Source organism: Carcharodon carcharias, chromosome 16 (genome assembly GCF_017639515.1).
Source record: "Carcharodon carcharias isolate sCarCar2 chromosome 16, sCarCar2.pri, whole genome shotgun sequence".
In the NCBI taxonomy this organism is placed as follows: Eukaryota; Metazoa; Chordata; class Chondrichthyes; order Lamniformes; family Lamnidae; genus Carcharodon; species Carcharodon carcharias.
The window spans coordinates 46,022,556-46,036,346 of NC_054482.1; the positions used below are offsets into that span (position 1 = coordinate 46,022,556).

At 41.0% G+C, this 13,791-nt stretch overlaps 1 protein-coding gene across 2 annotated transcripts in view; it reads left to right on the forward strand.

Moving 5' to 3' along the window:
• Positions 1-957: 957 nt before the first annotated feature.
• The window catches only part of dhx9 (DEAH (Asp-Glu-Ala-His) box helicase 9), an 86,590-nt gene continuing 73,756 nt past the window's right edge, over positions 958-13,791 (forward strand). Inside the window, exons 1-3 of one of the 2 annotated variants that reach the window (XM_041208069.1) lie at positions 958-1,070; positions 9,170-9,326; positions 11,112-11,252. In XM_041208069.1, coding sequence (XP_041064003.1) covers positions 9,216-9,326; positions 11,112-11,252 — 252 coding nt within the window. In that variant the 5' untranslated portion in view covers positions 958-1,070; positions 9,170-9,215. Of the gene's footprint in view, positions 1,071-1,945; positions 1,965-9,169; positions 9,327-11,111; positions 11,253-13,791 lie in introns of those variants that run through there. The other variant, XM_041208070.1, reaches the window with a different exon arrangement.

Consider the following 13,791-nt stretch of genomic DNA (forward strand, 5'->3'; position numbering starts at 1 on the left):
TGAAAGCGTACAAGTGGGACTGCTACAGTATGGCAAAATACATCTCTAATGTCAGAAAGATATAATAATTTTCATAATGTTATTGGAATTTATTGTAAAGTAGAGGGATCTGTGTCTGTGACTTAATTGAAACAAAGGCAGCTGGTCTGAAGGCTTTGATGTATCAGAAGGTAAACTAGGTTTTAAATGTTAAGTAGGTAAACATGGGGGAAGTTTTAGAATGCAAGTTGTAAAGGGAACATTTACATTTTTAGATAAACCAGACTCGCTTGAATTCAAAAGAGGGGGTGAAATGTTTCACCTAGCCAAGAGAAGTTAAAAAAGTGTTTATTTTTCCCAAAGATTACTGGTAAAATTGGTACTATGATAGATTTTTATCATTAGAGGGTTAAAGTCCACAGACATAATGAAACAGTGGAAATTTGCATTCAAAGGGAAGATATGTATAAAGGAGAGAAGGCTGTGTGTAAGGGCAGACATTCTAAGATCTAACACAAGTGTGAAAAGCATCTAGCATCTAAGCCTCAAGCTGCTGTCGACAAGACACCGAAGCTAAGAAAAACTGGGAAATAGATTGGACATGGAGCAGAAAGAAAGGGAGAATTAAATCCACCTCCTTGAGAAAGCTATTGGTCATTTGCCTTAACATTGCTTTCTGTGGTTTGGTTTCTACTTTTGTTTTATAAGTTTCCAGTCTTATTGGGGCGTTTTTATTGCATCAAAGGCACTTTATAATTGTAAGTTGTTGTTGTTGATTCGGTGCACTGACTGACGTCAAGCATTATCCTCGGACGAACCAACTGGCTTTAAGGGGGGGGGCATAAGTGGTACAAAATAATTAATTAAACTTAGTATTAGAGTAATAACATATTTTAATATTAAAGAATCATGATTATGTTAGAAGTACAATAATTTCCAGCGTTCAATCAATGAGTATGTTTTAAAATACAACAAAGGTGTTCAGATATATTCCCCTATTGTTGTGGAAGCTGCTGGTCTGGGTGTCCAGTCGCCATTTTGCTGTCCCGGTTCCCGGGTCGGAGGCCAGAAGATCGGAGCAGCTGCTTTGGGTGAGGGGAGAGGGTAGGAGCGGGACAGGGGGGCGGCGGCGCGGAGAGAGGAGCGGAAGAGAAGGCCGGAACCGCGGCTTCGGGGAGGGTAGAAGCGGGCGGCGGGGAGAAAGAGGGGGGGAGGGGGCGAGAAATGGGTAGAAGCGGGGGGAGGAGAGATAAGGTCTGCCCTGCTGCTGTTGTTGTAAGGCTGCAGATGGCCTCCTGCTCCGGTGATGTGGCACTGATGGCCCGGGGTCATGGGGCGGTGGAGGTGCTGCATCGGAGCGTAGGAGCGGGCAGGAGTCTTGATGAGTGCGGTGTTGCCCGTGGTGAAGGTGTCTGGTGTCCGCAACTGGGCGGCTTGGAGCTGCAGGGAAATGGGAATTGGAGCTCCTATACAATGCAGATTGTAACTAGCAGCAGATTTTGTGATATCTCCAGAGAATTGCTACCGTTCCAGGGCTAAGTAAAAGATTGAGATTTGGACCTTAATGAAACTCAAGTTTAATTTTCGTAAACCAGCACCGTCTTGTTAAATTTCTCTTTCTCTGTCTCATGGTATGTGTCTTGAATTAAATCTTGTCATTAAAAAACAACTTGTAAATTTATATACCCACATTAGTAATGAAAACTGCCGTTGCAAGCTTGTCGCACCCATTCCTGCTCTTTGTGTGACTATGTTAAACCAACAACCCCACTGTTGGAATTATGTTGTGGCAGTTCCAATTATAAATATGAACATAAAATTTATAATTCAAGTATAATGGGATAGAATATACAGAGTTTAGGATTGAATTACACCTGTGTACTCTAGTCGAATTGTCTCTACCCTTAGCCTGCTTCATTTGAGCACTTGGCCTTGACTTCCAATGTGAAATGCAATGGGAAATTGTTTGGCAGTTTTATAGAAAGGTATGTAGATTAGTTGGTTACACTTTTCACTTGCAACATAGTGTGTTCAATAGTTGCCAAAAAAAACTCCATGCATTTATTTAGCTTGTAAAGTTAGAAGGATTCATTACAGTTTGGGATTTAATATAAAGATGTAACTCCAGGTACAGTGGGTTTCGTGCCCATTGTAAACGGATTCAACTACACACTAACTTTCTAACAGTTTAAATTTTCTGCTTTATTGTGACTATAGATTGTGAGATGTTGTATGACATGGCTGTAAAGAGACCTGTTATCTTTGAAACCGGCAAGGACAAATTAATGAAGCTGTTAAAAAAGGACACAGGAACCTTGGCTTTATATATTAAGGTGCAGGAGGTAAAATGCAAAGAAGTTATGCTCAACCTTTGTTAATCCCTGGTTCAGCTTCTACCAGAGGATTACATCTAATTCAGGGGAAGATTTCAAGGTTCTTGGAGAGGGTTTAAAGGAGATTCACCCGAATGATATTGGGGATGTGGAAATAACAAAGAAGATGGGATTATTTTCGTTAGAACAAAGGAGGTAAAAGGGAGACATATACAATGTCTTTTTGAAAGAGCAAGTAGGCAGGAACTGTTTCCACTAATGTGTGTCAGTAACCAGAGGACACATTAAAGATAATTGATGAAAGAAACGTGGAGATGAGATTGTTTTTAATCCGCAAGTTTTTATGAAATCTAATGCCTGAAAGAGGGTGGAAGCAGATTCAGTAGCAAATTTCAGAATTTAATTGGATGCGTATTTGAAATGGAACATTTACTAGGCCACAGGGAAAGAAAGAGGAAGTGGGTTTAATTGGATGCTCTTTCAAAGAGCCAGCACAAGCATGATGGGCTGAATGCTTCCTTCTGAGCTTCTGATTCTAAGATCTTCACAGCATCAATTTTAAAACATAAAATTAACCAAACATAGAGGTTATACAAATGAATTTGTGTTGGTATCTTAAATTATATTGTCATGGCAGAGCTGGATGTCAAACCCACAGTGGAGGAGCTTAGCAAAACTTGCTCCAGGGTGCTGAGGCTATACTGCCTCAACTCATCAAACATGGGAAACTGGCACTGCTGCAGCATCTACACGAATTTCTCTATCTCTGTTGGAGGGAGAGACTGTGCCCCAGAATATGCGTGATGTGAAGATTGTGACCCTGTACGAGGATAGGGGTGACTGCAGCAATTGCAACAGCTATCGAGGTATCTCCCTGCTGAGCAACGTGGGAGATGCCCTTGTTAGACTGCAGATCCTGGCTGAATGCACCTACCCTGAATTCCTGTGTGGTTTCAGAACTGGAAGATCAACAATTGACATGATCTTTTCAGCCCGGCATCTGCAAGAGAAATGCCATGAACAACGGAGACCACTATGTATTGCCTTCCTTGAACTCACCAAGGCTTTTGACCATATGAGCAGAGATGGTCTGTTTAAGCTGCTGGAGAAAATTGGCTACTGCTGAAGTGGCTTATTGTGATCTCCTCTTTCCATGACAACATGATGGGTAATGTCAGCTATGATAGGGCAACATCGAAACCCTTTGAGATTTGTAGTGGGGTCAAACAGAGTTGTGTTCTGGCACTGACATGATTTGGCATATTCTTCTTTGCTGCTGTCATATGCCTCCAGGTCATCGACAGAGGATGTCTATTTATATACCAGAACTGATGGAAAGCTGTTCAGCCTAGCTCATCTAAGATCCGTGATGAAGGTATATCAGGTCCTCATCAGAGCTCCATGCTGATCTGCACCAGCATTCTATACCAAGGAACACTGTCAGTAGCAAATGACAGGCTCTCATGCCTGTAAATGGTTTGGTTTGACCATCAGCATCATTAAAACAAATGTCATGGCCCAGGATGTTGCCATACTATCATTTATCAGCATTGATGATGTGATGCTGGAGATTGTTGATATCTAGGTCCACAATTGTTAACAATCTGTTGCTTGTTTCTGAAATCATCACACATCACAAAAGCTACAGCTGTTACGTCCATGCTGAGCAAGAATGTTAAACAACAGTAATCTGACTGAGAAAACCAAACTGCAAGTATACCAAGCCTGCATCCTTAGTTCACACCTCACAGTAGTGAGGCCTGGGTAATATACGCTCAGCAGGAGAAAAGGCTTAACTATTACTATCTTCACTGTCTGGGATGTATCCTCAGCATCTCTCGGCAGGACAAAGTCACCAACCTGGAAGCCCTGGAGGAGGCTAATTCCATTAGCATACACTCATTGCTAAGCCAGTGACATCTGCACTTGGCCATGTTCATCAGATGAATGGCAGCCGGGTACCAAAAGACCTACTGTACAGTGAATTGGCCACTGGGACACGACCTAGGTGTTCATAACTTCTCTACGGATATTTCCAAATGAGATATGAAGATGGTGAACATTGACCCTGACAACTGGGTGACAGTCACTGATGGCCATTGCATCTGGAGGCTGACTGTTTCTGCTCACTTCTTCGAAACAAATGCTAAGCTAGCTGAGAAGAGTGCCCAGAGAAATCAGGCCAGTGGATCTTGCACCCACTGTCTTCCTTTTCAGCAAATGTGGCAAAGTCTCCTAAACCAGATTGGGGCTTCTGAGCCGCAGCAGGTGGTGCTGAACATAGAGTTGACCACCACAGTGCAAGCTATTGTCTTACAAGAGGAGAGGCTGTTGCCATGTAAATATTTAAAGCGGAAATGCAACTGTAAATATCATCTGTAGGGAGTGTAGGCATTCAGCATTTTGGTTTGTACCATTCTTCAGAGCTTAAAAATAACACAAGCCTACTAATGGAATTGGGAAAAAGCCAAAGGGAGGGGGAAAAACAAAATGGCAAAACATAAAATGGCAACACAAAAGTGGAGAGATATTAGTGCAATATTGGATGATGTAACTGATCTCAAAATTTGAACGCCATTTTCAGATATTTCTGAAAGGAAGAGCTGCAAGATGGAGAGTGGAACATTGTGTTTTTTACAATTGTTTACGTTAGATTACAAGAGAGCATTGCCTGTTTGCAAGTTCCCCAAAATCAGGATAAAGCCTCTGGGGCCTCTAATTCTGTTGGTAGCTAAATTCATAACACAAGAAATAGGAGCAGGTGTAGGCCTTTGGCCCCTCGAGCCTTTTCTGCCATTCAGTAATAACAAGGCTGATCTGATTGTGGCCTTGGCTTCACTTTCCTGACTGCAGAGTCCTTGTAACCTCCTCACAACTTGCTTTCCTACCTATCTTTGTGCCATCAGGTTTGGCTATAATACAGCTGGCCCATTTTATCCAGCTCATTAAAATAGATTGTAAATAGTTCAGGCCCCAGCACTGATCCCCGAGTACTTGACGAGTTACACTTTGCCATCCTGAAAATGACCCTTTATCTTGTTTCCTGTTAGTTAGCCAATCCCCTATCCATGCCAAAATATCACCCCCAACATCATAAGGTTTGACCTTGTGTAGTGATCTTTTATGTGGCACCTTATTGAATACCTTTTGGAAATCAAAATACACTACATCTACTGGTTTTCCTTTATCCACCTGCTTGTTACATCCTCAAAAGAACTCCAATAAATTTGTCAAACATGATTTCCCTTTCGCAAAACCATGTTAACTCTGTCTGATTGTATCATGGGTTTCTAAATGTCCTCTTTAATAACAGATTTCAGCATTTTCCTAATGACATGTTAGACAAACTGACCTAAAGTTTCCTGCTTTCTGTCTCCCATCTTTCTTGAACAGAGGTGTTACATTTGAGATTTTCCAATCCACTGGGACCTTTCCAGAATGTAGGGAATTTTGGAAGATTTTAAGCAATGCATCCAGTTTCTCTGCAGCCATTTATTTTAAGACACTGGGATGCAGGCCATCAGATCCAGGGGACTTAACAGTCTTAAATTCCATTCGTATTCCCATTACTTTTTTTCCGGTGATATTGAATGTTTTAAGTTCCTCCCTTTTGCCTCTTGATTTTCCACTATTCTTGAGATATTTTTTCTGTCTTCTACTGTGAAGATGCATACAAAATGATTGTTAATTTCCTTGTTGCCCCATTCTTGCCCACTAAGGGGTCAGTGCTCACTTTAGCTACTCTTTTTTTTCCTTTTTATATACTTATAGAAGCTTTCACTGCCTTTTTTTTATATTTCCTTCTAGTTTTCTTTCGCACTCCGATATTTCCCCCCCTTTTTTTTTTCACCCATCCTTTGCTGGTTTCTAAAGCTTTTCCGTTTTGGATACTGCTGCGGGAGATGGTTTCTCAGAAATGTAGCAAGAGCCAAGCCCATGGCACCACAAGTGGCTCAGCAGCATGTTTGGGGGGAGGGAGAAAAAGAGTCGGAAAGCTATAGTGATAGGGAATTCTATTGTAAGGGGAACAGATAGACGTTTCTGTGCCCACAGATGTGACACCAGGATGGTGTGTTGCCTTCCTGGTGCCAGGGTCAAAGATGTCACTAAGCGGCTGCAGGAAATTCTGAAGGGGGCGGATGAACAACCAGAGGTTGTGGTCTATATCAGTACCAACGACATGAGTAAAAGAGGAATGTGGTCTTGAAAGTACAATATAGGGAGCTAGGAAATAAATTAAAATGCAGGACCTTAAAGGCAGTAATCTCAGGATTACTCCCAGTGCTCACGAGATCAGGAATAGGCGAATAGATCAGATGAATGCGTGGCTGGGGAGAAATTGTAGGAGGGAGGGATTTAGATTCCTGAGACTGATTTTGAGGAAGATGGGGTTGCACCCTACCAGGACCAAGACCTGTATCCTTTCAGGGATATTTGCTAGTAGTGGAGGAGGGCTTAAACTAAAGTGGAAGAGGGATGGGACCTTGAACAGGGAGACACAGGAGTGGGAAACAAATATAGAAATGAAAGATAGAAAAGTAGAAAGCAAAAGTGGAAGGCAGAAGAAACAAGGGCTGGCAGCAAATAGGGCCATAGTACAAAAAAAATGTGTAAAAATGTTAAAAAGTTCAGTCTAAAGGCACTGTAGCTGGACACACACAGCATTCGCAATAAGGTAGATGAATTAACATTGCACATAAATGTATACCGGTGTGTTTTGATTGCGATTACAGAGATATGGCTGCAGAGCGACCAAGGCTGGGAACTGGATATCCAAGGGTACTCTATTTAGGAAAGACAGGCAATAAGGAAAAGGAGGTGGGGGTGACATTGTTAGTTAAGGATGAAATCAGTGTAATAGTGAGAAAGGATATTGGCTCAGGAATCAGTCTGGGTTGAGCTAAGAAGCAACAAAGGCTGGAAAAGGGGAGTTGTCTATAGGCCTCCAAACTGTAGTGGTTAGGTAGGGGACAGCATTAAACAGGAAATTAGAGATGCATGTAACAAGGGTGCTACAGAAATCATGGGTGACTTTAATCTACATATAGATTGGGCAAACCAAATTAGCAGAAATACTGTGGCGGGTGAATTCCTGAAGTATACACAAGATGGTTTTTTTAGTCTAGTATGTCGAAGAATCAACTAGGGAACAGGCTATCCTAGATTTGGTATTGTGCAATGAGAAGGGGTTAATAATTTTGTTGTGTGGCGTCCTTTAGGGATAACATGTAGAATTCTTCGTTAGGATAGAAAATTAAGTGGTCAAATCCAAATCTAATGTTTTAAAGAGAGACACCACTGAAGCTGTCTGTCCGTTGGAAAACAAAATTATCTTCTCGCAATGGTATTTTTCAAGGTGATGGTAGTTAGCCACTGAGGAACAAGGGAGAAGTGAGGTGAACAAGGGAGAAATGAGGTAAAAAAGAGAAAAGGAAGACTTGTATTTATACAGCACTTTTTATGACCACTGTGATGTCTCAAAATGCTTTACAACCAATTAAGTAAATTATGATGTGTCATTGTGATGTAGGGAATGCAGCAGCTAATTTTCGCTCAGCAAACTCCCACAAGCAGCAATTAACAATGGAATTTTTTGTGATATTGATTGAGAGATAAATATTGGCCAAGAACAGGGATAACTCTCCTGCTCCTCTTCGAAGTAATGCCATGGGATCTTCTAAATCCACCCAAACAGGCAGGTGGGGCCTCAGTTTAATGTCTCATCCGAAAGTCGGCACCTCTGACAGTGCAATGCTTCCTCCATACTACATTGGAGTGTCACACAATCACAGTGCAGAAGAGGCCCTTCAGCCCATCGAGTCTGCACCGACGCGTGAGAAACACCTGACCTACCTACCTACCTAATCCCATTTACCAGCACTTGGCCCACAGCCTTGAATGTTATGACGTGCCAAGTGCTCATCCAGGTACTTTTTAAAGGATGTGAGGCAACCTGCCTCAACACCCAGGCAGTGCATTCCAGAGCATCACTGCTCCTCACCTTGAACTTATGCCCCTTGTGACTGACCCTTCAACTAAGGGGAACAGCTGCTCCCTGTCCATGCTGCTCATAATCTTGTACACCTCGATCAGGTCGTTCCTCAGTTTTCTCTGCTCCAACAAAAACAACCCAAATCTATCCAACCTCTCTTCATAACTTAAATGTTTCATCCCAGGCAGCACCCTGCTGAATCTCTTCTGCACCCCCTCCAGTATAATCACATCCTTCCTATAATGTGGCAACCAGAACTGCACACAGTACTCCAGCTGTGGCCTTACTAAGGTTCTATACAACTCCAACATGACCTCCCTACTTTTGTAATCTATGCCTCGATTGATAAAGGCAAATGTCCCGTATGCCTTTTTCACCACCCCACTAACATACCCCTCCACCTTCAGAGATCTATGTACACATGTCAAGGTCCCTTTGTTCCTCAGAATTTCCTCGTATCAGGCCGTTAATTGAATACTTCCTTGTCAAGTTACTCCTTCCAAAGTGTATCACCTCTCACTTTTCAGGGTTAAGTTCCATCTGCCACATATCTGCCCATTTGACCATCCCGTCTATATCTTCCTGTAGCCCAAGACACTCAACCTCACTGTTAACCACCCGACCACTGTGTTAGCTTAGATTTTTGTGCCCAAGGCCTGAAGAGGAACTTGAACTCACAAACTTGTGACTCAGAGGTGAGTGCAGTACCACCTGAACCATGGGCAATCTATTAAACATATAAAAGAAACAGAAAAGAACACTTTCAAGACTGGACTTTTTACAAAATGTACCATATTAATATGTTTTGTAAATTCATCCAAGTTTTTATTCTTGTTTTTCACTTGAAGTTGTTTTGTTACCACAGGGAGCATACAATTAACATCGACAGTGGCAGGGAATCAAACGGAACCATGACAGACATAAAGAACTTTCTGTACGCTTGGTGTGGAAAGCGTAAGGTCACTCCAAGTTATGACATCCGTGCAGCTGGTAACAAGAATAGACAGAAGTTTGTTTGTGAGGTATGATACTTTTAGCTTTCTATTTCAATTGGAGTCCATGGAAAAATTAGGAAAGTGAGTATGAAACAGCAATGTGTTGCAGAAATGTATTGATTAAGGAATAAATGATCTGTGGAGTGTGATGTTTTGACTAGTACTGAAACTTCGACCCAGCTTTGATCATCATAGAAAGCTGCTTTTAGACCTGCGGAAATTGAAATTCTCTCCATGTATAATTTTATTTTAATTTAATTTGGCTCTTTTTGTAAGATTCTGGAAGGAATTGTTTACGTTAAATCTCATTCCTTTCTCTCACCCTTGTGGCCTGAGTAGCATTTTGATTTAACCAAGCAGGGCAATTTTACAATCACCTATATCCACTGAACAAAATTAGTTGATTAAAAGTCCCGTGAATCTTCCTGCTAACAACATGAAACTGTGGAAGGTGATTTTCCTCCTGAACATATTGTACTACCTATGCATGGCTATATATAACGTTCATGCCATAAAAACAGAAACTGCATGAAATGCTCTGTAGGTTAAGCAGCATCTATGAAGGTAGAAACAAAGTTAACATTTCAGGTTGACTTACCTTTTGTCAGGTCATCTGATAAAAGATACAGATCTGAAAAGTTACTCTTTTTCTCTCTCCATGGATGTTGCCATAGCTGAGTACTTAATGTATTTTCTGCTTTTATTTCGGATTTCCAACATCTGCAGCATTTTTTTAATGTTCTTGCCACTGTTTTGTCTTGGCAAGCTACTTAGGTGCTTAGAAGAATGTCCTGGTGCAGACTCTCGATCTTTCATTTATTTACCCTTCCTCCAAATCTTGGTAGCCAATAACTGCCTGAAGCCCTTTGTGTGATTGGGAACTCAATTGAATAGGAAATTTAGACTTCTGTATCTTAAGTCTCTGATGTCCTGGTGCTTTTATGAGAGACCATATTTAAAAATTTGTGTTTTAATTTAGGGCTAAAGTCAGACTTGAGTATTTGCTGGTTTGAAATTTTGGGCTTGGAATTGGTTGGGATTTTTGGTCTTCGAAAACCACAGATCAAGTAGTTATCGTCATGATGGATAGGGTGGGGACCTGTGAAACTCTACCTCCAGTACCTACCCTACTGATTGCTATCCCTGGTGAACCAGACTGCAGTTCACTTGCTCGAGGGAAGAGAATTCCTACCTTCGGTTTACAGTTAATGACACCAGTGAACAGGGTTAGTTTAGAATGCTTACTATTCAATAAAAAGGTAGACATAGAATAGAACAATTTATGTATACAATAACAGTATAATCACAAAATATGTTAGCTCAAGTACAATTAATATCTTGTCTGTCAAGTAGGCAGCCACACACATCTGCTAACTTTTCATCTCCCCTGGGGTTTGGTTTATATTCCCTTCTAATTTGTAGCTAAGCCCTCTTCTCCTGCAATCCCATTTTATTATATCGGTCCCCTCTTTTCAAAATAAGTTGTCATTTTCTTCCCTTTCCACAGTATTTGCTTCTTTACGTATTAAGCCCTTTGTGCTGAGGAGTTTTTTTCTCCAAGAAAAATGGATAAGATAAAAGGGGCTCCATTCTTCTGTGATATTGTTGGCAACAATAGGGTCATTATTCTAGAAGGAGGAGGCGGGTCAAGTATCCTCGTCAAAATACATACCTATCTTTTGATTTTGAGTCATACGTCCTAGTGTAAGCAAACACATTGCATAAACTAACTGCTGGGATGGGCAGTCAACAAAAAGGCATTTGGAAAGAGAAAATTGAGACAGCATTCATCCACAACTCTATTTTATTTAGGTTCGGATAGATGGATTTAATTACACTGGTATGGGAAACTCTACAAGCAAGAAGGATGCCCAGACAAATGCTGCCAGAGACTTTGTCAATTACCTTGTTAGGACTGGAGCAATGAAAGCGGATGAGGTTCCCAGCTTGAAGGTTAGTATGTATTTGCTCATTTCTTCCTTCAAACATAGATAATGAGTAAAACAGAAGTTTTATTTGAGACCTTTCATATTTTCTGCATTGGAGTAGGTTTTCGATGTTGAGCCAATGCTATGTGGGCGTTAAAAAATCTTAGAGGTTGCAGGCAACCTTTCTTTAAAAAAAGTTTAATAGTTCTTCCAGATATTTTTAACTACATTCTTTTTTTCTTGAATACATGTATCAGAAATTGTTTTCAATGTAATCGTTTGTGGATCATAGAAATTTTTTAAAACCTGTATTACAAATTACAGATTAGAGGTTTCATGTTTGCAGTTGCCTGGACTTAAAAATGAAAGCAATAACTAAAAGCTGTATGTACCTCTAGCTTGTTTAATTACAAAATTAATTAAGTTTATATAAACAGTTGCTTGGTCATACAGAACTTGAACATAGCTGAAAAGAGAGACATGTAAGCAAAGACTAGCTCATCACTGTGTGCAGTTCAATACAAACTGTGAACAGGAATTTGATGAGCGAGGGAATTGACTGCAGTGAGGGATAAGGGAAGCAATAAGTGATGAGTGTTTTGTTCAGTTATCTTTCAAAACTCGTGCAATTTATTAGTAATTCTAAGGTTTTATTGGCAGTAGTAAAGATCTTTGGGAGTGGTAGGGTTTATTAATTAATTTTCTTAATTTATAACACACAATAAAGGTGGCAGGGCAGGTGCTGTGTTGTGATTGCAAAATGTGGGAGTTTGTGAGCACCAGTGTGATCCAGGACACACACATCTGTACTAAATGTCAGTGGTTTGATGGAGTTTTGCTCAGTCATTGAGCTGGTGGCCGAGCTCAGACATTATGATGCATCAGGGAAAGGGAAAGTTACCTGGACACTTTATTCCAAGAAGCGGCCACACCCCTTAGGTTAGGGACTTCTGATTTGGTCAAGGACAGGGGTATGTGCCTGCAAATGAGGCAGGTAAGGGGATTGAGAAGGTAGAGGTGGAGGACCCTCAACCCTTGCAATTGTCCAATAGGTTCAAGGTTCTTGAAGCTTGTGGGAACGAAGCTTGCAGTGTGGATGAGCAACTGGCCATGGTCTCTGGTACAGGAAGCCATTCAGGTTGGGGGAGTTAATAGGAATGTAATGGTAGTAGGGGATAGTATAGTCAGAGAGATTGACACAGTTCTCTGCAGCTGAGTGTGGGAGTCCAGACAGCTTCGTTGCCTGCCCAGTGCCAGGGTTTGGGATGTCAGCTTGAGGCTGGAGAGGAACTAGCGGTGGGAGGGGGAGAATCCAGTTGTCATGATCCACCAGTGATTTGCAAAGGACTAGGAAAAAGGTACTGCTTGGGGATTATGAAAAAGCAGAATCTCAAAGATAACCTATGGATTATTACCTGAGCTGCAAGCAAATTGGAGTAGGGTAAATAAGATTCAGGGCTCAAAGTATATAGGAAGAAATAAATGATGCGTGTAAGAAAGGTACCGCAATAATCCATCTGCACGTAGATTTGGGTGAATCAGATTGAAAAAAGTAATCTGGAAAATTAGTTCATAGAGTGTAGGCTTTACTATTTCTTAGAGCAATATGTTCTAGAGCCAACCAGGGAGCTGGCCAATCTAGACCTGGTAATGATCAATGAGGCAAGATTAATCAATAGCCTCATGGTAGAGGAGCCTTTAGGTGATATTGATCATAACATGATAGAATTTCATGTTCAGTTTGAAAGGGTGACGTGTGGTTCTAAGACTCAGGTTCTAAACCCAAATAAAGGTAATTATAAAGGTAAGAAAGCACAGCTAGCTAGAGTGAACTGGGAAACTAGGACAGTAAAAGGCAGGACAGAGTTGCAGTGGCGGACTTTTAAGGAGATGTTTAATAAATCTGAGCAAAGATTTATCCCACCAAGAAAGAAAGAGTCTCTTTGGGAAGGAAGCATCGTCTGTGGCTGAATAAGGATGTTAAGGATTGTATCAAATTGAAAGAAAATGTACAAACCTGCAAAGGTTGGTGTAGGTCAGAAGATCGGTCAGATTTTAAGAATTAGCAAAGAATGACTTAAAAGGAGAAAACTGAGTATGAGAGAAAGCTAGCTAGAACCATAAAAACAGAGTTTCTACAAGTATTCAAATAGGAAAAGAGTGACTGAAGTTAGTCTTATGAGGAGAGATTGAGCAGTTTAGGCCTATACTCGCTAGAGTTTAGAAGGATGAGAGGAGATCTAATTGAGATATATATGATGCTAAAGGGGATAGACAAAGTAGACATGGAGCAGATGTTTCCCCTTGTGGGGCATTCTAGAATGATGAGGACATAGTTTTAGGCTAAGGGGTGGTAGATTTAAATCAGAGATGAGGAGGAATCACTTTTCTCAAAGGGTCGTGAATCTGTGGAATTCACTACCTCAGAGTGCAGTGGATGCTGGGATGCTGAATAAATTTAAGGAGGGGTAGACAGATTTTTAATTAGTGAAGTGTTGAAAGGTTATGGGGAGAGGGTGAGAAATTGGAGTTGAGGCCAAAATGAGATCAACCATGATTGTATT